This window comes from Pelobates fuscus, chromosome 2 (assembly GCF_036172605.1).
Source record: "Pelobates fuscus isolate aPelFus1 chromosome 2, aPelFus1.pri, whole genome shotgun sequence".
In the NCBI taxonomy this organism is placed as follows: domain Eukaryota; kingdom Metazoa; phylum Chordata; class Amphibia; order Anura; family Pelobatidae; genus Pelobates; species Pelobates fuscus.
The window spans coordinates 306044871-306068007 of record NC_086318.1 but is presented as its reverse complement, the minus strand read 5'-3'; the positions used below and the strand labels follow the sequence as shown (position 1 = coordinate 306068007).

Genomic DNA, 23137 nt, shown 5'->3' with positions numbered 1-23137 from the left:
AGGTCAAATGGCACATGCTGACCCAGTCTTCGTATATGTCCCGTTCACGACAACCGATCTCTTGAATTGGAAGACCCACAATTCCTCGTATACTGAGAAACCACAAGCTATGACTGATCTGTTCACCTCGATAGTTCAGACACATAACCCGACATGGGCTGATTGCCAGCAGTTATTAATGACTTTGTTTAACAATGAGGAAAGGACAAGGATTAACCAAGCGGCCATTAAAGCGCTAGAGGATAAAACCCGTGCTTTGAATCAAGCCAATCCATCAGCATGGGCCGCGACACATTAACCTAACACCGATCCCGACTGGAATGTTAATGGCGCAGATATGGTCCAACTTAAAGCCTATAGAGACGCTATAATTGCTGGCATGAAAGCTGGAGGAAAGAAAGCCATTAATATGTCGAAGACAGTTGAGGTGATTCAGAAAAGTGATGAAGCGCCCAGTGTCTTTTATGACCGATTATTGGAGGCATACCGCTTGTATACCCCCTTTAATCCGGAAGACGCAGATAATTCCCGAATGGTGAACTCCGCCTTTGTCAGCCAAGCTTACGGAGATATTAAGCGCAAGCTACAGAAGTTAGAAGGGTTTGCAGGTATGTCTATTACCCAACTAATGGAGGTAGCGAATAAAGTATACATGAACAGGGAAACAGAAAGTAAGAAAGAGGAAGAGCGCAAGATGCGTAGAAAGGCAGATATGCTAGCGGTAGCAATCGCAGGCGTAGATAGACGGGGCCCAGATAGAGGCGATAGTAGATGGAATAGGGAGCCTTTGAGTAGGAATCAGTGCGCGTATTGCAAGGAAGAAGGGCATTGGAGGAACGAGTGTCCACAAAGAGAGCAGTACGAGAGAGACCAACCCAGGGCAGGTTATGGAAACTTTAGAGGCAGAGCGAGAGGTAGAGGAGACCCCGGAGGGAGTAATGGTAATAGAGGGAGCAATGGGAACAGAGGAAGTGTTAGGGAAGATAGGTATTTCCCAGCAGCGCAAAGGTCCCGCGATAGAGAAGGCAGGGACTTTGTAGGATTGGCTGACACGGTCATGGAGGACTATTGATACCGACCGGGCTCCATCCCCCTTGGTCGAGCGGAGCCTATGGTCGATGTATCAATAGGGGGAAAAAGGAGTGCGTTCATGATCGACACTGGTGCTGAACATTCAGTGGTGACTAATCTAGTTGCTCCTCCATCTGGAAGGACTATTACTGTAATAGGAGCAACTGGAAGAAGTGCTGAAAAAACGGTTCTTAAAAGTCGACTCTGTACATTGGGAGGCCACGTAGTAAAACATCAATTCCTTTATATGCCTGAATGTCCAGTCCAATTGCTGGGACGTGATATGCTATCTAAATTACAAGCGCAGATTACGTTCCTACCAAATGGAACAACATCCTTAAAGTTTAATGGACCTTCAGGTATTATGACATTATCCGTACCAAAGGAAGAAGAGTGGCGACTCTATACAGCGTTGACTAGCCAAAACCCTAGGAGTGATGAGTCCTTATTCAACATACCAGGAGTTTGGGCAGAGAACAACCCACCAGGACTGGCCCGCAATATTCCACCTATTAAAATCGAACTAAAACTTGGGGTTTATCCAGTGAGCCTAAGACAATATCACATCCCGCAGAAGGCTAAGAAGAACATCCAATCTTATCTGGATAAGTTCATACGGTATGGTATCCTAAAATTCTGTACTTCCCCCTGGAACACCCCATTGCTGCCTGTTCAAAAGCCCGGTACAGATGAGTATCGACCTGTGCAGGACTTGAGAGCAGTCAATGATGCGGTTGTTAGTATACATCCAGTTGTGCCCAATCCATATAACCTGCTTGCTTTAATTCCGGGCGGGGCTACTTACTTTACAGTCTTAGACCTCAAAGATGCCTTCTTTTGCCTCCGAATTGCCGCAGAAAGTCAATGTATTTTCGCTTTCCAATGGGAGAACGCTGTAACGGGCTCAAAACGCCAAATGACCTGGACAAGACTGCCCCAAGGGTTTAAAAATTCACCTACCCTATTTGGTTCAGCTCTAAGTCAAGATCTACTGGATTTCGAGTCCATCCCAGGAGAGTGTGTATTGTTACAATATGTAGATGACTTGTTGATAGCAGCAGTTACAAAAGAAATATGTCAGCAAGCAACGCACGATCTACTACACATTCTCTGGAAGGCAGGATACAAGGTGTCTAGAAAGAAGGCTCAGTTGTGTTTGCCAACTGTCAAATATCTGGGATTCCATATCTCTGAAGGTCAAAGAATTATGGGGCCAGAGAGAAAAGAAGCTGTGTGCCAAATACCGATACCCAAGAATAGAAGACAAGTGCGAGAATTCTTGGGGGCAGCAGGCTTCTGTAGGATATGGATTCCCAGCTACGCGATACTGGCAAAACCTCTGTATGCAGCTATCAAAGGTACAGAGCACGACCCCTTCTTATGGACTCAAGAACAGCAAACGGCATTTGAAGATGTGAAGAAGGCTTTGATGAGTGCCCCAGCATTAGGTCTACCTGATCACACACGACCATTCTACCTGTATGTACATGAGCAAAGAAGAATGGCTGTGGGAGTATTGACACAGTACTTGGGATCATGGCAAAGACCTGTTGCCTACATGTCTAAGCAACTGGATGCAGTGGCCAGCGGACTTCCACCTTGTCTAAGAGCCGTAGCTAGAAAAGCAGACCTGGTGGGTCAAGGAAAGTAGGGCGCCCCCTAGTGAATATCTGTACATATATACAAGGAATAAAATATAACTTTTAATAGTTGCTGCATAAAAAATGCTAATGGTAGGGACCCAGATACAAAACAAAAATAATAATGATTACAAAAAAAGTGAACACAATACACCAATTAACAGAAACAAAACAAAAGAAAATAGTTTGGGAGGATATCAATCGATGTGAGAGCGTTCAGGATGGGGATGAAGTATCCTAAGGTGATGACCTAAGGGTTACTGGGCGAATGAAACGCTCCCCCAAACCTACTAAATATCTCACGAATTTGAAACAACGGGGACCCTACTTATATGCTAATACCCCACTTTGAACTGGTACCCCCTTAGTGTCATCGGACGAACCCCCCTGTGCCCCAGCCGGGATTGTATCCCACGGTTGGCACTCCATGCATCCGAAGCAGTCCCCTCTTAATAGAGGACCTGTTTGACAGGAGGTTTATCTCAGGTCCCTAATACCCCGATTTTTTTCGGGTCCGTACTCTTAAACTTACCAAGGCACTGTCACCTGGTAGTAGCCCTTAGTTCGATGTATATACAAGTGGATTCTCCACATGTATGGTTAATACACACATGCTAAGGGCATAGAAGGGGTTAATAGGGTCCGGCGAATCTCATTAGCATAACACGTCATCAAGGGGCGTGATTGGCCCGTTCTCGATCCGTCTGGGCGCAAAATTGTGGAACACGCCCACTTCTGTGACGTAGTTTTGTGGGGATACTTAAGGAGCTCCCGTTGCTCATTTCTCGTTTAGCCTCAGAAGAAGGCGCTAGCATTGGCGCCGAAACACGTGTCAGGCAGGCAGTTAGGGAGGATATGTGACGAGTCTATTCGTATGGATGATTAGTTAGCAAGTTAAGCAATACTGATTAGGTCTTCTATAGAGATACAGAGGTTTTCTCTCGACAAAGAGGGGTGGCGTCAGGGGGACTGAGGGGGTGCATTGAGCGAGTGGTGATTACTAGTCCAAAGATCCAGCAGGTCGGCTAGTCTATACCTGGTCTACTATAGCACTGCAGGCCAACCATTGAGTGCTCTCTGCACACCGAGCCTTGTTCCCGTAGCCATTTTCTCATTATTTGTATCATCTCCAGACAGAGGGGTGACGATGGGGGGACGGTTGAGGGGTATTGAGTAATTTTTTCTAAGACACAACTGCACGGCTGTTAGTTAATGCCTTCTAGCGCTGTTTGCATAATTGTGGCTGCTCTCTCCTCACTTAATCCGTTCCCTTAACCCCAGTGGTATTGCTCTCATAACTGTATCATTTTTTCGATACACTGGTATCATCCAGAATAGGACTAACTATATGATACACTAATCTCTTATGTTACCTTTTTTTGTTGCCAAGTTCCCTTTTTTCATGGACAAATTACAGTTTGCCACGATAAACGCAGGGTTAACAACACGATTAAACAGAGAGTAACCAGTGTATTCGTGAGATATTTAGTAGGTTTGGGGGAGCGTTTCATTCGCCCAGTAACCCTTAGGTCATCACCTTAGGATACTTCATCCCCATCCTGAACGCTCTCACATCGATTGATATCCTCCCAAACTATTTTCTTTTTGTTTTGTTTCTGTTAATTGGTGTATTGTGTTCACTTTTTTTGTAATCATTATTATTTTTGTTTTGTATCTGGGTCCCTACCATTAGCATTTTTTATGCAGCAACTATTAAAAGTTATATTTTATTCCTTGTATATATGTACAGATATTCACTAGGGGGCGCCCTACTTTCCTTGACCCACCAGGTCTGCTTTTCTATTTATACAATTTTGTAAGGGTTAACCCCTAATTTGGTCGCCCCAGGACACACTACTAGTTGCTTCCCAGTTTGGGTATCCAACTTACTTTTTCTTTATTACCCACAAGGTTTCAATACCTACCTGTGTCCTATAATATAATTTAACTCAGATCTTGGTGTGTGTGGTTCTCTTAAGTAATGGCTAACTTTTTGAACCAACTTAAAGATCCAAACCAATGGTGCCTTGACGCCGAAAATGTTTTTACAGATAAAGAGAGTGTTTTTCTCTCCCAGGACACTAGCATTGAATCTAAATTCAGACTTGTATCCAATGCTTGTAAACAGCAAATTAGACTGGGTTGGGAAATTTCCTCTATCCACAACTATCTTAACAAATCTATGATTCCCAGAGGTCTTAGAGTCCAAGTCCTGCCTAATATGCAAATGGAGGATGCTGCCCTCCTAAAGGAATGGGAGGATGCAGCTAATCTATGCTCCCGTACTTTCATGAACATTATCTGTAGATTTGAGAGCCAAAGATTGGAACTCATAAATAACAATGTTAAGGAAGCAGTTGAGGCTGTACAAAAACACAAAGATGATCCAACCTTTGACTCACAAGAATTAAAACTACAGCAGAATTTGAATAAGTACAAAGACACTATTAAAAATCGGAAGCATAAAAAGTTCATAAGGGACAATCTAGACTATAAGAATGGTAGAGTCTACAGAAAATTTAACAGAAAGAACATACGTACAGACTCAGACCAGTACTCAACATCAGAGTACGAGACTTCTGACACAGACACTGACGGCTCAAACACGAGTTCTACACCCTCCAATGTCACTCAAACAAGAGGCATCCTAAAAAAAGGGGTGGCTTTTTTAGGCCAAAACCCCCGAGAGGGGGAACCCCAAGCACAGTACAGACAAACCCGATACAGGGGGAGGTCACGCAAACGCTATTAAACTCCAGTAATAAAGTCATCAATTTCTCAGATGAGGCACTCACTGAAACCCAGGTCCAGGTTCTCACAAAGGGGTTATCCTTTGTCCCGGTTCCTCTATTCAACAAGTTTGAATGGATAAAGGATATCCACCTCTTTGGGCGGAGATTGGCCCTCCACAAATTTTTCTTTATCGAAAAAGAGAAAAAAGCCAGAGACCTGGGTTTTAGTATGAGGGAATATCAGTGCCTCAGTGATCTAGTATCTTTACTAGATGAGAATGATGGCCCTGAGTTGCTACCTTATACCGACCTACGAACCAAGAGTAAATTCACCCCGAACATTAGGGACTATAAGAACATTGACATGTTCGTCGAGTCGACTTGTAAAATGATACAAGACTTAAAATTGGATACCCTCCAACTTCGACCACACAGCAACCTTTCAAGACGTGAATGGCAAGCCCTCTGTGAACTACAGGCAAATGACGACATCGTCATCAAGCCGGCAGACAAGGGGGGAAATATAGTGGTACAAAACAAAACACAGTATGTACAAATGGCCCAAAATATACTTAAGGACAGTACCACCTATAAACACCTACCCTCTGACCCTTCGGCCAAATTTCTATTAACACTCAAAAATCTCCTGGATAAGGCATTCGATGATGGAATCCTAGGAAAAGATGAATATTCGTATATATACGTAAAGTGCCCCACTGTGTCCACCTTTTACTGTCTACCGAAGGTGCATAAACAATATGAAGTCTTGTCTGCTAGACCCATTGTGTCGGGATCTAACAACCTAACATGTAAAGCTAGTGTCTATATAGACAAGATCCTTCGCCCCTTTGTAGAAAAACTACCCTCCCATCTCAGGGACACTAAGGACACCTTGAAATGTCTAGCCTCCACCAGCCTTCCAGAGAATGCCATCCTATGCAGCCTGGACGTAGAGGCACTCTATTCATCTATCCCCCATTCCTTAGGGTTAAGACACACCAAGCACTACTTGGAAACACGCGGTCCTAGACACCAGGGCCACACCTCCTTTGTAATAGACCTGCTACAGTTTGTCCTGACCCATAACTTTTTCCTGTTCAATGGTCAATACTACCACCAGGTGCAGGGCACAGCTATGGGGACATCTTGTGCCCCATCGTATGCCAACCTGCACCTGGGGTGGTGGGAGGAGTATATGGTCTTTAATAACTCAAATATAGAGCACACTAAGTTCATCTTTATGTGGAAACGCTATATAGATGACGTGCTAGTGGTATGGACAGGCACGAGGGAACAGTTCACGGCCTTCGTAGAGACCTTGAACTCCAATGACCTTAACCTGAAGTTTACGATGGAGATAGGTGGGTCCTCCTTGAACTTCCTCGATTGCACGTTCACAACCACATCAAAACAAACCATTGAGACGACTCTGTTCAGGAAACCCACCTCAACTAACACTATGTTGAGGTGGGAGAGCCATCACCCTACCACTGAAGAGAGGCATCCCTACGGGACAGTACCTCCGGCTCAGGAGAAATTGTTCTAACGTGGAGGAATTTACCATCCAAGCCAAACTCCTCAAACAAAGATTTAAAGAAAGAGGCTATCCCAACCGTTGTCTAAAGCAAGCGTATCAAAGGGCCTTGAATAGTGATAGACTGGAACTCCTTAACGACAAATTGACACCTGCCGCACAAACGCCAATTCGTTGCATCGCGAATTTCGATTCAGGTTGGAACCAGGCCAAAAAGATACTAGGCAGGTTCTGGCCACTCATATCACAGGACCCCCACTTCAAAGGGATAGTCACCCCCTACGTATCCCTAACAGCACGTAGAGGCAGAAATCTAAAAGAGACATTAGTGCCCAGCCATCTATCCTCCAAGAAATCTGGACATAACTGGCTTTCTCTACAGGGTACCTACAAGTGTGGCAAATGTGTAGCATGCAACTACATTTGCAAAGACTCCAAACACCTTATGGACGCAAATGATCAGGTGGTCTGTAACATTAAACAATTTTTTAATTGCAGCACCAAAGGCATAGTTTACCTCCTGACCTGTGAACAGAGGCGGCTCTCTAATTAGGCGGTTTAGGCGACCGCCTAAGGCCTCGCGCTGGCGGGGGCCTCGCGGCCGCCTAAACCGCCTGTTGTCAGAGTGTGTCAGGTCCTCAGTCAGTGACCGAGGACCTGACACCAGGAGGGGGCCCGGCGGCTTGCCCCCCCCTCCTGGCTGCCAGGCCGGCCACCGCAGACACTGGTCTGCAGCTCCGCAGTGTGCAGAGCTGCAGACCATGTGACTCGCGAGAATTGGCCAATCAGAGCGTTGCCGCGGGTTACCACGGCAACGCTCTGAAATCTCGCGAGATTACACGGTCTGCAGCTCTGCGGAGCTGCAGACCAGGAGCAGTGGTCACCGGACCACCAGGGAGCCCACTGGACCACCAGGGAAAGGTAGGCTCTCCCTCCCCATCACCCCCCACCACACTTAGGCTCACCCCCACCACCATCACCCCACCCTCACCATCACCCCCCACCACCCTCAGCCTCACCCCCCACCACCATCACCCACCATCACCACCCACCACCATCACCCCCCACCACCCTCAGCTTCACCCCCCACCACCATCACCCCTACCAGCCTCACCCCCAACCACCCTCACCCCCACCACCATCACCCTCAGCCTCACCCCCACCACCATCACCCCCACCACCCTCAGCATTACCCCCACCACCCTCAGCCTCACCCCCACCACCCTCAGCCTCACCCCCACCACCCCCACCACCCTCAGCCTCACCCCCACCACCATCACCCCCACCACCCTCAGCCTCACCCCCACCACCATCACCCCCACCACCCTCAGCCTCACCCCCACCACCATCACCCCCACCACCCTCAGCCTCACCCCCATGACCATCACCCCCACCACCCTCAGCCTCACCCCACCACCATCACCCCCACCACCCTCAGCTTCACCCCCACCACCATCACCCCCACCACCCTCAGCTTCACCCCCCACCACCATCACCCCCACTACCCTCAGCTTCACCCCCACCACCATCACCCCTCCCCTCCCCACCCTCACCATCACCCCCCACCACCTTCAGCCTCACCCCCCACCACCTTCACCCACCATCACCACCCACCACCATCACCCCCCACCACCCTCACCATCACCCCTCCCCACCATCACCCCCACCACCCTCAGCCTCACCCCCACCACCCTCAGCTACACCCACCACCACCATCAGCTTCACCCCCCCACCACCGTCACCATCACCCCCCACCACCCTCAGCCTCACCCCCCACCACCATCACCCACCATCACCATCACCACCCTCAGCCTCACCCCCCACCACCCTCAGCCTCACCCACCACCACCGTCACCATCACCCCCCACCACCGTCACCATCACCCCCACCACCCTCACCATCACGCCTCACCTCCACCACCCTCACCACTACCCCTTCACCCTCAGCCTCACCCCCACCACCCTCAGCCTCACCATCCCCCATAGCCCCCCACCACCCTCAGCCTCACCTCCCACCACCCTCAGCTTCACCCCTTACCACCCTCAGCTTCACCACCCACCTCCCACCACCCTCAACATCACCCCCCTCAGCCTCACCCCTCACCACCCTCAGCATTACCCCCCACCACCCTCAGCATCACCACCCTCAGCATAACCCTCCGTCACCACCCTCAGCCTCCCCCACTCACCATCACCCCCTCCTTCTCACATCACCCCCCTCTCACTCTCACATTACCCCCTCTCACTCTCACATCACCCCCTCTCACTCTCACATTACCCCCCTCTCACTCTCACATTACCCCCTCTCACTCTCACATTACCCCCTCTCACTCTCACATTAGCCCCCCCACTCTCACATTAGCCCCCCTCACTCTCACATTACCCCCTCACTCTCACATTAACCCCCCTCACTCTCGCATTACCCCCCTCACTCTCACATTAACCCCTCACTCTCACATTAACCCCCTCACTCTCACATTACCCCCTCACTCTCACATTAACCCCCTCACTCTCACATTACCCCCCTCACTCTCACATTACCCCCTCTCACTCTCACATTAACCCCTCACTCTCACATTAACCCCCTCACTCTCACATTACCCCCTCACTCTCACATTAACCCCCTCACTCTCACATTACCCCCCTCACTCTCACATTACCCCCTCTCACTCTCACATTACTATCACCCCCCGCTCCCTCTCACATTACCATCACCCCCCGCTCCCTCTCACATTAACATCACCCCCCGCTCCCTCTCACATTAACATCACCCCCCGCTCCCTCTCACATTAACATCACCCCCCGCTCCCTCTCACATTAACATCACCCCCCCGATCCCTCTCACATTACCATCACCCCCCGCTCCCTCTCACATTAACATCAACCCCCCGCTCCCTTTCACCCTCACCCCCCGCTCCCTCTCACCATCACACCCCCCGCTCCCTCTCACCATCAGCTACCCCATACACATAGGGTCTCAGACAAAAACGCAAACATGCTCACAGAGACATACATTCGCACACACAAGGATACTCTCTGTCAGACACACTCTCAGGCACATACACAGGTAGACAGTGCATCAATGTGTATATGTGACACTTTTTAGTTAGTGGGGCCTCATGTTTGCGTTTCGCCTAAGGCCTCATAAAGTCTAGAGCCGCCTCTGCCTGTGAATGTGGCCTAAAATATGTGGGCAAAACGATCCGCCCATTTAAAAGGCGTATTATGGAGCACATTCATTCTGTGAAAAATATGAGGGATACACCCGTGTCGAGACACATCAGGAACCAACATTCGGGAGACCCTAAGGGAGTTAGGTTCGCTGGGATTGAGCGAGTGACTTTAGGTCATAGAGGCGGTGATTTGGACAATACTCTACTTAAAAGAGAGTGTTATTGGATCTACAGGTTTAAAACCTTGGCCCCTAACGGTCTAAATGAGGGATTTACATTCACTCCCTTCATTGAGAAATAATCACACCAAGATTCTAAAAATATGATTATATTACATATGTACATAATTTCCTTAGGGACTGTATATACTTTCGTTACTCCTCACCCTATTTATCCTAGTTCATTTCTCCGTTTATTCATTTAATTTTATTTTATTTTATCTTAATTTATTTATTTCACTCATTATTATTATTTGTTTCATCCCACTTTATTCTCCTAATTGGTGTCACTGTCATTTATTATTTTTTTCATGTCTAATTTGCAACAACGGGGACCCTACTTATATGCTAATACCCCACTTTGAACTGGTACCCCCTTAGTGTCATCGGACGAACCCCCCTGTGCCCCAGCCGGGATTGTATCCCACGGTTGGCACTCCATGCATCCGAAGCAGTCCCCTCTTAATAGAGGACCTGTTTGACAGGAGGTTTATCTCAGGTCCCTAATACCCCGATTTTTTTTGGGTCCGTACTCTTAAACTTACCAAGGCACTGTCACCTGGTAGTAGCCCTTAGTTCGATGTATATACAAGTGGATTCTCCACATGTATGGTTAATACACACATGCTAAGGGCATAGAAGGGGTTAATAGGGTCCGGCGAATCTCATTAGCATAACACGTCATCAAGGGGCGTGATTGGCCCGTTCTCGATCAGTCTGGGCGCAAAATTGTGGAACACGCCCACTTCTGTGACGTAGTTTTGTGGGGATACTTAAGGAGCTCCCGTTGCTCATTTCTCGTTTAGCCTCAGAAGAAGGCGCTAGCATTGGCGCCGAAACACGTGTCAGGCAGGCAGTTAGGGAGGATATGTGACGAGTCTATTCGTATGGATGATTAGTTAGCAAGTTAAGCAATACTGATTAGGTCTTCTATAGAGATACAGAGGTTTTCTCTCGACAAAGAGGGGTGGCGTCAGGGGGACTGAGGGGGTGCATTGAGCGAGTGGTGATTACTAGTCCAAAGATCCAGCAGGTCGGCTAGTCTATACCTGGTCTACTATAGCACTGCAGGCCAACCATTGAGTGCTCTCTGCACACCGAGCCTTGTTCCCGTAGCCATTTTCTCATTATTTGTATCATCTCCAGACAGAGGGGTGACGATGGGGGGACGGTTGAGGGGTATTGAGTAATTTTTTCTAAGACACAACTGCACGGCTGTTAGTTAATGCCTTCTAGCGCTGTTTGCATAATTGTGGCTGCTCTCTCCTCACTTAATCCGTTCCCTTAACCCCAGTGGTATTGCTCTCATAACTGTATCATTTTTTCGATACACTGGTATCATCCAGAATAGGACTAACTATATGATACACTAATCTCTTATGTTACCTTTTTTTGTTGCCAAGTTCCCTTTTTTCATGGACAAATTACAGTTTGCCACGATAAACGCATGGTTAACAACACGATTAAACAGAGAGTAACCAGTGTATTCGTGAGATATTTAGTAGGTTTGGGGGAGCGTTTCATTCGCCCAGTAACCCTTAGGTCATCACCTTAGGATACTTCATCCCCATCCTGAACGCTCTCACATCGATTGATATCCTCCCAAACTATTTTCTTTTTGTTTTGTTTCTGTTAATTGGTGTATTGTGTTCACTTTTTTTGTAATCATTATTATTTTTGTTTTGTATCTGGGTCCCTACCATTAGCATTTTTTATGCAGCAACTATTAAAAGTTATATTTTATTCCTTGTATATATGTACAGATATTCACTAGGGGGCGCCCTACTTTCCTTGACCCACCAGGTCTGCTTTTCTATTTATACAATTTTGTAAGGGTTAACCCCTAATTTGGTCGCCCCAGGACACACTACTAGTTGCTTCCCAGTTTGGGTATCCAACTTACTTTTTCTTTAAGAGCCGTAGCTGCAGCCGCCCTGCTAGTAGCTGAAGCCGATAAACTCACTCTGGGTCAAGAACTTTATGTACGAGTCCCACATGCAGTACAGACGTTGTTGGATTACAAAGGAAATCATTGGTTTAGTAACAGCCGTATGACCAAGTATCAAGCAATGTTGTGTGAAAACCCAAGAGTGCATTTAGAGACTGTAAACACCTTAAATCCAGCTACCCTTTTGCCACAACCTACTGAAAGTCAACATGATTGTTTGGAAGTAATGGATGAAGTATTTTCAAGTAGACCAGATCTTCGTGATTTTCCCATCCAGAACCCCGATGTTCAATATTATACCGACGGCAGTAGTTATGTGAAAGAAGGGATCCGCTATGCAGGATATGCAGTAACAACAATAGACAAGGTGATAGAAGCTCGGCCACTGGCGAAAGGAACATCAGCACAAAAGGCAGAATTGATAGCACTGACACGAGCGTTACAATTGGCTGAAGGTTTAAGAGTGAACATCTACACGGACTCCAAGTATGCGTTTTTAACCACTCATGCCCACGGAGCTTTGTATAAAGAAAGAGGACTATTGAATTCAGAAGGCAAAGAAATCAAGTACGCAGCTGAAATCCTACAACTATTGGAAGCAGTGTGGGAGCCGAAAGAAGTCGGTATCATACATTGTCGAGCGCATCTGAGAGGAGATGGTGATGTAACCAAAGGAAATCGGATGGCAGTTAGTGCAGCTAAGCGTGCCGCTGAATCGGGAAGACAGGAGTATGTGGGGCATATAGCTGCTCTTATACCAACTCCAGTCTCAATGGACTCCAGTTTATACAGCTCAAGAAGAGGAGTGGTTAAAGACTGAACCTGGAAAGTATTTGGAGAACAAATGGTATCAGTTAGAAGATGGAAGAATAGTCATTCCAGCATCACTAGCGGTAGAAATTGTCCAAAACTATCACAACGGGACACATTCTGGGAGAGACAGCACAGAAGAATCTCTCAGAAAACATTTCTACATACCAAGATTGTCCAACTTGACTCAGGCCATTGTACGAAGATGTGTAACGTGTGCTAAAAATAATGCAAGACAAGGACCAGTAAAGCCACCAGGAGTCCAGTTTATGGGGGACTCCCCATGTCCGATTTACAAATTGACTATACAGTGATGCCTAAATCGGGTGGACATCGTTACCTGTTGGTAATTGTGTGCACCTATTCAGGCTGGGTAGAAGCATGTCCTACTCGTACAGAGAAAGCAGGAGAAGTTGTGAGATTCCTGTTACGAGAAATAATACCCCGATATGGACTACCCTGCTCTATAGGATCGGACAATGGTCCAGCTTTTGTTCATCAGTGCCTACAACAACTGACTCATATGCTTGGTATAAAGTGGAGGCTTCATACGGCATATAGACCCCAGAGTTCTGGTAAGGTAGAGAGAATGAATAGAACTATTAAGAATCAGTTGGCTAAAATGTGTCAGGAAACCCAACTTAAGTGGAACGTTCTCTTACCCATAGCTCTATTGCGAATCCGCAGTACCCCTACCAGAAGGATGGGCCTCTCTCCTTTTGAAATCATGTATGGGCGACCACCTCCCGTACTTGGTAACTTAAGGGGGGACTTGAGTCAGTTGGGAGAAGGAATTACCCGGCAGCAGGTTGTAGAGTTGGGTAAGACTATGGAGGAGGTACAGAAATGGGTACAAGATAGATTACCTGTGAATATTTATCCCCCAGTTCATAGTTACCACCCAGGAGACCAAGTGTGGATTAAAGAGTGGAATAATGTACCGTTAGGGCCCAAGTGGAGAGGTCCTTATGTTGTTCTTTTGTCTACCCCTACAGCGATAAAAGTAGCCGAAGTGACTCCGTGGATACATCACTCCAGGGTTAAACCAGCAGCAGTCGATTCTTGGCAAGTTACAGCAGATCCAGAGAATCCCTGCAAGATCCGGTTAAAACGCACGACTCAGTCGGAGTAACGAGGAACTTTGTGGATTACAAAATTTTATTGTTTCAGGGATTTGGTGCGTGAGTGAGAGGGCCATAATAAAGCCTGTCCGCCCACCGACGTATAGTATATAAGCCAGGGAAAGTCTCGAAGGGACTCCTGTGAAGACGAGCAGAACTCCATTCCCTGCAGCCCTTACATCCTGGAAGCTGAGGTGCCTTCGCACGGACGAAGACTGAGGATGACGACGAAAGATGTGTTCTTGATAATGTTTATTTATGTGTATTTTTATATTCAGGAAGGTAGAGGTACCGACACTCCTAGCTGTGAGGTATGCATTAAGACTACAAGAACAGGTAACCATATTTCCCAAACCCTAATTTGGCATTCACAATACGAGTGTAAAGGAGATGTATCAAGATGTAGATACCTAAATATAGAATATAGTGTGTGCCATTTAGGAGTAGGAGAACCTAAGTGCTTCAGTCCGGAGTATCAACCTCGTACAATTTGGTTGACTCTCAGGAATGGAGATCCTCAGGGGACCCTAATTAACAAGACAGTATTAGAATCCGTACATTCTTCGGGTGTTCTGCTATTTGATGCGTGTAAGGCGATATCAAGTGGTAGAAAGCCGTGGAATGTATGTGGGGATCTTAGATGGGAGAGGACGTATGGGTCTAACGATAAATATATTTGTCCCAGTAGTAAAAATAAATATGTGAGTCCTAGATGCCCAAATAGAGATTATAACTTTTGCCCATATTGGTCTTGTGTGGGGTGGGCAACTTGGGGACAGACAGTAGACAAGGACATGATAGTGACTAAGTTGCCTACCAGCCCATATTGTAAGTCTATGGAATGCAATCCAGTCCATATACTTATAAATAACCCCGACAAGTTCTTAGACAAGTATGGTAATTTATTTGGGTTTCAAATATATGGGACGGGTTTAGATCCTGGGACAGTATTGTTTATAGGGATAGAGACTGATACGGTATCCTCCCAAACTCATCAAGTATACCATTCCTTTTACGAAGAGATGAGCATAGATAATAAGATCCCCCATAATGCTAAAAACCTGTTCATTGATTTAGCCGAAAGTATTGCCGGTAGTCTTAATGTTACCAACTGCTATGTGTGTGGAGGTACTAACATGGGAGACCAATGGCCTTGGGAAGCAAAGGAGGTAATGTCCGGTTCTGAGGCAGTTGACCAATTAATATCTACACAAGCCGATTATCATATGAGTGTTAGAGGTAAATCTGAGTGGAGATTAAAGACCTCCATCATAGGTTATGTTTGCATAGCAAGGAAAGGAATGATGTATAATACTTCTGTAGGAGAATTAACTTGTCTAGGGCAAAAAGCTTATGATGATGATACAAAGAATACAACTTGGTGGTCGGCTTCAAATGTCTCAGAACCATCTAACCCGTTTGCTAGATACGCCAATTTAAAGGATGTGTGGTTTGATCTATCCATCACATCTACCTAGAGAGCCCCAGCAAATTTGTACTGGATCTGTGGTAAGAAAGCCTATTCGGAGTTGCCACAGGACTGGGAAGGGGCATGTGTGTTGGGTATGCTCAAACCATCCTTCTTCTTGTTACCTATTGAAACAGGTGAGACTTTAGGTGTTAAAGTGTATGATGTGAATCATAGAAAGAAAAGGGGACCCATAGAGATAGGCGCCTGGGAAGATCATGAATGGCCTCCCCAGCGTATTATAGATTATTATGGGCCAGCCACGTGGGCAGAAGATGGTACCTTTGGTTATAGAACCCCTATTTATATGCTCAACCGTATTATAAGATTACAGGCGGTGGTTGAGATTATTACTAATGAGACATCACAAGCGCTCAATCTTCTAGCGAAGCATAATACCAGGATGAGGACAGCAGTCTACCAAAATAGATTAGCCTTGGATTACCTTTTGGCAGTAGAGGGAGGTGTATGTGGGAAGTTTAACCTGAGCAATTGCTGTCTTCAAATAGATGACGAAGGGCAAGCAATAGCTGAGCTTACTAGCTATATGGTTAAACTAGCGCATGTGCCTACTCAGGTATGGAAAGGGTATAATCCAAGCAGTTGGTTTGGTAGCTGGTATGAGTGGTTTGGAGGGCTTAAGGCAGTGGTAGGTGGAGTCTGATTTTAATGTTGTGTCTACTCCTGCCGTGTCTTATACCCTTGGTAGTTAGGTCTGTGCAAAGCCTGATAGAAAATATAGCAGAGAGGAAGGCTGCTGCACAGATAATGGCAATTTATAAATATGAGGCTCTAGATCAGGGAGAACCAATGCAGGAAGATGAGTGTTATAGATTCACATCATAAGTTAAGTCTGGTTTGGTTCAAGGTAACTTGCGGTGTATGCAAACTAAGGTTAAGTGATGCCTCAAGTAATTGTGAAATATCAAGAGGCATCAAAGGGGGGAATGTGGTGGAATCTCTGTAAAAATAAATTTAGTAGGCCGAGATTACCACGTGGCATGTGTACGTGCATATGCTGACGTATCGATCAGTTGGTTGCACGAGGCAAGATACGATCAGTAGTGTACGGAGCATGTGCAAGAATACAGGATGTAGTATTCCCCTCCTCCATTGTGCTGGACAAGCCATGCGGTCAAGCAGGAAGTTAATTCTTATTTGTATTGATTGGTCAAGAGAATGTGCGGGTGGAGCTTAATATGTTATGTGCCTATATAAGGAGCCTGCACTATTGTCCGGGGCTCAGAACTTGCTGTATTTTGGTGACGTTAGTCCCTCTGAGTCCCGATCGGTGATCCAATAAAGAATCTCTTCCTTCCTGAAGAAACCTGTGTCCATCTCTCTGTGCTTCGCTTCCATCAGTTTCTCCGGTATCACTACCATTCCCATTATCCCTGCACTGACTGAGTACTACCATTCCCATTATCCCTGCACTAACCGAGTACTGCCATTCCCATTATCCCTGCTCTGCACTGAGTACTACCATTCCCATTATCCCTGCACTGACTGAGTACTACCATTCCCATTATCCCTGCACTGACTGAGTACTGCCAGTCCCATTATTTCTCGCCGCTCAGCAGTCAATGCGGCATCTATGTATACTATGTCTATGGCTCACGTGCTGCACTGGCCAATCATTAGTAGGTGTAATGGCTACCCAGGGTAGTGAGGGGTATCTGCCATTGGCGACGTCCTTCCTCCGGGCAAGATGCTGGGCTGTAGGAGAGAGGTGAAATCCCATCCGCTGGATCCCTGGAGCATTAGAAAGGCAGAGCTCTGAAAAGAGCTATTGATTAAGCTACAAATTCCCTTTCAACAACGAGACAAGACTACGTGTTGAGGGTCAAGAAGAACTGTCTAAAACTTTATTTTCCTTGGGACTAGTCCATATGGTCATTACATTAACATTGCTGTGAAAACTCAATAAAATTACAAACAGTCAAATCATAGCAGGCAACATACAGTGACTTATTATAACACAATGGCATATTTTCAAAGAGGTGAGGGAGACAATAATTAACAGAACATATCTCACATGCCTGCAGAATTAGCAATATGCAAATGAACCAGTCTTGCTATTCAGGTAGTGCATATTGCTGTTGCTACCAACAGAAGGCACTAGACAAGCTCCATAGCCAAATCCACCTAGTTGGTAGCAAACCTCAGCAGTACAGGAGAGCAGGCAATACATCCCAGGGCCCATAGTCACATGGCAGGAGGCTGGCAATCAGTCTTCTTCAATGCCCAGTGGCGAGGCTGGTTCTGCCACAGTAGGCATGGCTGTGATGGCTTCTAAGGGCACACGAGCCAAACGCTTGTTGATTGGCTGCCCTTCAGCCTTTTAAAACGTGCCATTAAATCGGCGAACACCGAACTCCAACCCGAAAATACACTGAAATGTCCGTGTTCGGGTCCAGGGTCCAAAAAACATAATGTTTGGTACGAACCCGAATTTTTCAGTTCGGGTTCACTCAACTCTAGTAGACGGTAGTAGGTTACTGTAGCTGGTATTCTTTATTGCTAATCTGTCTGCTGTTTTTCCTGAACAAAATTATATATAATAAGTGTGGGTGAAAGAGGTGAATTATGATTGAAGAGGCATATAGCTCAAATTCTAGGTTTTGTAGTGGTTTTATTTTGGTCACAATTTGTACAGTTGCTTTCATCCTTAATGGGTTAAACATGTGGTGAAATGCACAAGTACAATAATAAATACTACACAGTTGAGAAAACAGATAATAAACAACATAATAATAACGCAATGAACTATTCATACAAGAGTTTGGGAAGACAAACACTAGCAGGAACATGTCTTGTACCTGCATAAGCCACAATATGCAAATTAAGGAGTCTTGCTATTAAGTCAAGGCACGTAACTGTTGCAACCAACAGGCGGCACTGCACACAAATGTTGCAGACTAATTTAAAAGCAGCAGGTGGCACTGCACAAGCCCAACAGCCAGACACAAGATAACACATGACATTCCCCATATAATATTGCAATATTATAAAGTGTCAGAGATATGATTCCAGTGATGGTGACTACTGTCACATTTCATATACTATGTTTTTTAGTGGATCACTTCTCTTGAAGCTTGGCTTTCAGAGCACTCTGATTGGTGGGGTTACTAGCCAGCAAATCAGAGCACTCTTACTAAAATTACATTGGACATTTTCCCACAAAATGGGACAGCTGACATAGCGTTGGAAAGCCTATATAAAGGCTTTCCCCACTATAAAATCTCACTGCGACAAGCTCTTGTGGGGCATAGATGGATTAATATTATTGCATCAGGTTTTTTTTTTGTTGTTGTTTTTTTTTATTCATTAGTTGCATGAATTATGCATTTTAATTTGGCCTTTTTGGGGTCTGAAGAACAGAAGAAGAAAGAATACTTTTAATGGTAAGTAGGGTAGGGACATTTATTTTTATGGGGCTGGCAAGGGGATTGCGGATTCTTCAGACACTTAGGAGGGGAAGGGTGTGGAGGGTGGAGCCACTTGTTTAATAATAAGAGCCTCCATTCACCACCCATGGGGGGATTGGAGGTCACTAGCACCTCCCACAAATATAATTACTAGGGCCACAACCTGTCATCCACCAATCAATGGGGGACATTAAGCACTCCACCTGAATATTATGATTAAGGCCACCACCCACTGTCTCTAGGTCCCCCATGTATATTATAATAGCCCGCACCAACTGACCATGGGTGGGGGTAGGGTAGGACATAAGTATGTCTCCCCATTTTTTTTTAAAAGTATTTCCCACTCGCCAGACACAGGTGGGGTGGGGGTGGACAGTGATCTGTCCACCCCTATTATTTATTTTTAAACCCTCCCACCCAATGCCCACCGAGGGGACAATGGCTCTCCAGTTGCTAGTTTTAAATATTTTAAATGTTTTAAAGTAATCTGGTTGTCTCAGTAATCCCCATAGTCATTCAATTAATTAATTTATGTATTTTTTTTTAATGTAGTGCTTGCTAGCCAGCCATCACATAATTAACCATTGCATTGCCAAGGGTTATTTACTTATTTTCCCGATGCTGGTGCTGTCAGTGGGCAAGTAGTACTTTAAATGATCATTTGCCTTCATGAAAGTAAGTGTACGATAATTTGCAAGTGTGCATTCTGCTGGATGCATTCGGCTATGAATTCCATTAAAACCAATGTTTTGTGAATCTTCCAAATCCTATACAAGTATAGCACCAATTTTAATATGGACACCAAGGCAAACACTATTTTTGAGTCAAAATGCTAACTGTTCCCAACTACTGACAAAACAATTTTTATGTTCTCACTCGGCATCTCTGTGGGATAGATGTCAGACTTTGACAATTTAAATAACAATGCGAGCAAATTATGGACTCATATGGTTGAAAAGATATGCAGTTAGTAATACATACAAATATATACATACATACAAACACACACTTACATATCCTAATATAAATATATAATAGATATTTACAAATTCAACACACACACACACACACATATATATATATATATACACACACACATATATATACATTAATAATTACATTATCAGCTGTAATCACAAGGGTCCTGATGTCAGTACATTTCATTTTGTATGTCTGTCTGACTTTGGATATATATTTACCTGACTTTGGAAAAGTCACCAAGAAAACATCGCTGTCTCTGATTTCAAGATGCTCCAGAGAATCTATCATTTCAGGTGTTGTATATTCATTGTGAAAATATATTCCCTTATATTGAAATACATTGGGATTAGCATAATCATTAAGCTCTTCCAGGGACATTTTCTAGCACACCTTAAAAGAAAGAAAAACAATCAAATTTAACAACAATTTATGTTGAATAGTTTTGAATAAACATGAGAATTATTAAAATTTTCATGGAGTACCTCTTTTCTACAATTCCTGTTCTGAATATAAGCAGGTCAGAGCAATTTCAATTTGACATCAGGAAAAGCACAAGGGCTTTTTATATGTAAAGAAAACCTGTGCCAATATCTGTGCCAAACATTGTGTAGCTTCTGGGTTTTGGACTATGCACTTTGGATATCATGACTATTATTTTATAGACTTAGCTGAACTTTTGTTTAGTAAAAGATCTGTGAAATGAATCACACTTAGATGTCCATTTATGCCAAGGTCATACATGTTGCTGGGGGTATTAGGGCCAGAAGCCCCAAATGTTTTATTGTTATTTTTAAATATATTTCAGACGTGTACCTGCCTGGTATTTTTTTGAATTTTTTTTCTTGTGCCTCTGTGATTCAGGCCTTGGTACTCTTGTCATCATGAATATCTCCTGAAATGTACTAAGTGTATCTATATTTCTTATGAAACTCCCCGTGTCTAATTTCAATTCTGTTATTTGATATATTGCATTGATTACATCTTCACAGAATTTGTTTATGGGTGTGTATTGCCACCATAAATTGATCAAATTGCCTTCATTAACTTTGAATTTCCAGCATCTATCTGATGATTCAGAAAAAAAATTCTTTAGACGTTACAGTGTTAGGTACCATCTATTTGAGAGTTTGAATTGTGTTTCAGCAAGGTTTAGACTATGGGTCATCAACCTGGTCCCTACCGCCCACTAGTGGGTGTTTCAGGATTCCAGGTGGGCGGTAGGGATTTCGGCGGCTAAATCCAAATCCTCTTTTTGAGAGGATTTCTCCTTTTTAGAGTGGGCGGGCGCAAGCGACTTGGGGGCGCAAAATTTCAGTGACTTTCAAGCACTCCCTCCTGCCAGGCCACCTTCTGGACCCCCCGGCATGGCAGAGTTTTAATCCGAGGCTGCGAGGGAGCTCTAACCTCTCTGCTCTGCTCACTCGCACAATGTTTGCTGATGCCGTGGGAGCCGGAATATGACGTCATATTCCGGCTCCTGGCATCAGCAGACAGCCCGCGAGGGAGCAGGGCAGAGAGGTTAGAGCTCCCTCACCACCTCGGATTAGAACTCTGCCGCCCACCGAAGTGAAGCCCCACTAGACCCCAGGGACAGATCCACACCAGCTCTCCAAGTAGGGAGGCTGGGTGGACATTTAATATTAATAAATGTCTGTAAATGTATGTGTGAGTGTGTTTGTCTGTGAGTGTGTGTGTGTCTGTAAGTGTATGTGTGAGTGTGTGTTTGTGAGCAGAGTACTTGTAGAATAGAATAAAGAAGGAGCAGAGTATTTGTAGAATAGGAGAAAGAAGGAGCAGAGTATTTGTAGAATAGGAGAAAGTAGGAGTAGAGTACTTGTAAAAAAAGGTGAAAGATGGAAAAGGAGAGAATTGTTGTTGGCTAATAATAGTAAGTGGGCTACCTAGCTCAGCCTTCCTACTGGGAATTGCTAAAGGTGGGGAGGGTAATTGAGGAGGGAGAGGAGGGGAGCTGATGCACAGATGAGAAATCATATTATGAGCAAACAGAGACATCATCTGAATATCACCGAAAGAGGAGACCTTCATTTGTTCCTTACAAAAATCGAACCAGATATCAAATATTTAGTCTCGCAGCATCAACCTCAAGGATCTCATTAATCACTAGTAAAGGTGATTTCAATTTACTTTTTACTGTTTTCTCATTAAACTTTATAAAGTTAAAAACATTATAAACATGCATAAAGTAGAAATAAAAAGAAAAATGTACGTACATTTATTTTTTTTAAAACACCCTCCTTTCTAAAAAATATTCTGCACTTGCGCGAAAACTGGTGGGCGGTAAGGACATTTTTCCCATCAAGAAAGATGCATTAGTGGGCGGTAGGTAGAAAAAGGTTGACTACCACTGTTGTAAACTGTACATACTTATAGTATACTATTAATACAAAACTGCTGATAAAAAGATATTAAACTCTCTCTCAATCTCTTTGAAATTGGTATACCCCAGATCCTATAGAGTAAGATTCTTGACGTTGTGATGACTTGCGACACATTGAAGTTTATGAAGTAAGATTCCCCAAAAATAATTATCTAAGAAGATTATATATAGAATATATTTAAATACTCCATTCTCAAAGGCGGCCATATGGGGCCACTTTAATGATGAATTAGATTTTAAGTGACTACATTCCTTGAAGGAAAACATATTATTTGCCCTTTAAGTATCGTAAAAGGTTGAATACTGATTATCAGAAAAATATGGCTTAATGATATATAGGATAATTAAACTTAGGATATAGAATTCTCTAAATATGCACCTTCACAACATTTTATTGTTTTATATCTAAAATTAAACTTAATTTAAATTCTAAGTAAGTTAGAACTAGAGTTGAGCAGACACCTGGATGTTCGGGTCCGGCGGATTCGGCCGAAGTTCGAAAAAAAGTCCGGGTTCGGGATCGAACTTGACCCCGAATTTGACCCCGAACCCCATTGAACTCAATGGAGACCCAAACTTTTGGGCACAAAAAATGAATCTAAAAAAGTCCTGGAAA

General features: G+C 44.7%; 1 protein-coding gene across 1 annotated transcript in view; it reads right to left on the bottom strand.

Moving 5' to 3' along the window:
- Nucleotides 1–20647, bottom strand: part of LOC134585806 (amine sulfotransferase-like) — a 117277-nt gene extending 96630 nt beyond the window's left edge. Inside the window, exons 1-2 of the mRNA XM_063441275.1 lie at nucleotides 20606–20647; nucleotides 20342–20513 (exon numbers count right to left, since the gene is read on the bottom strand). Of these exons, the coding sequence (XP_063297345.1) occupies nucleotides 20342–20501 (160 nt within the window). The 5' untranslated portion in view covers nucleotides 20502–20513; nucleotides 20606–20647. The remainder of the gene's footprint in view (nucleotides 1–20341; nucleotides 20514–20605) is intronic.
- Between the last annotated feature and the right edge of the window lie 2490 nt (nucleotides 20648–23137).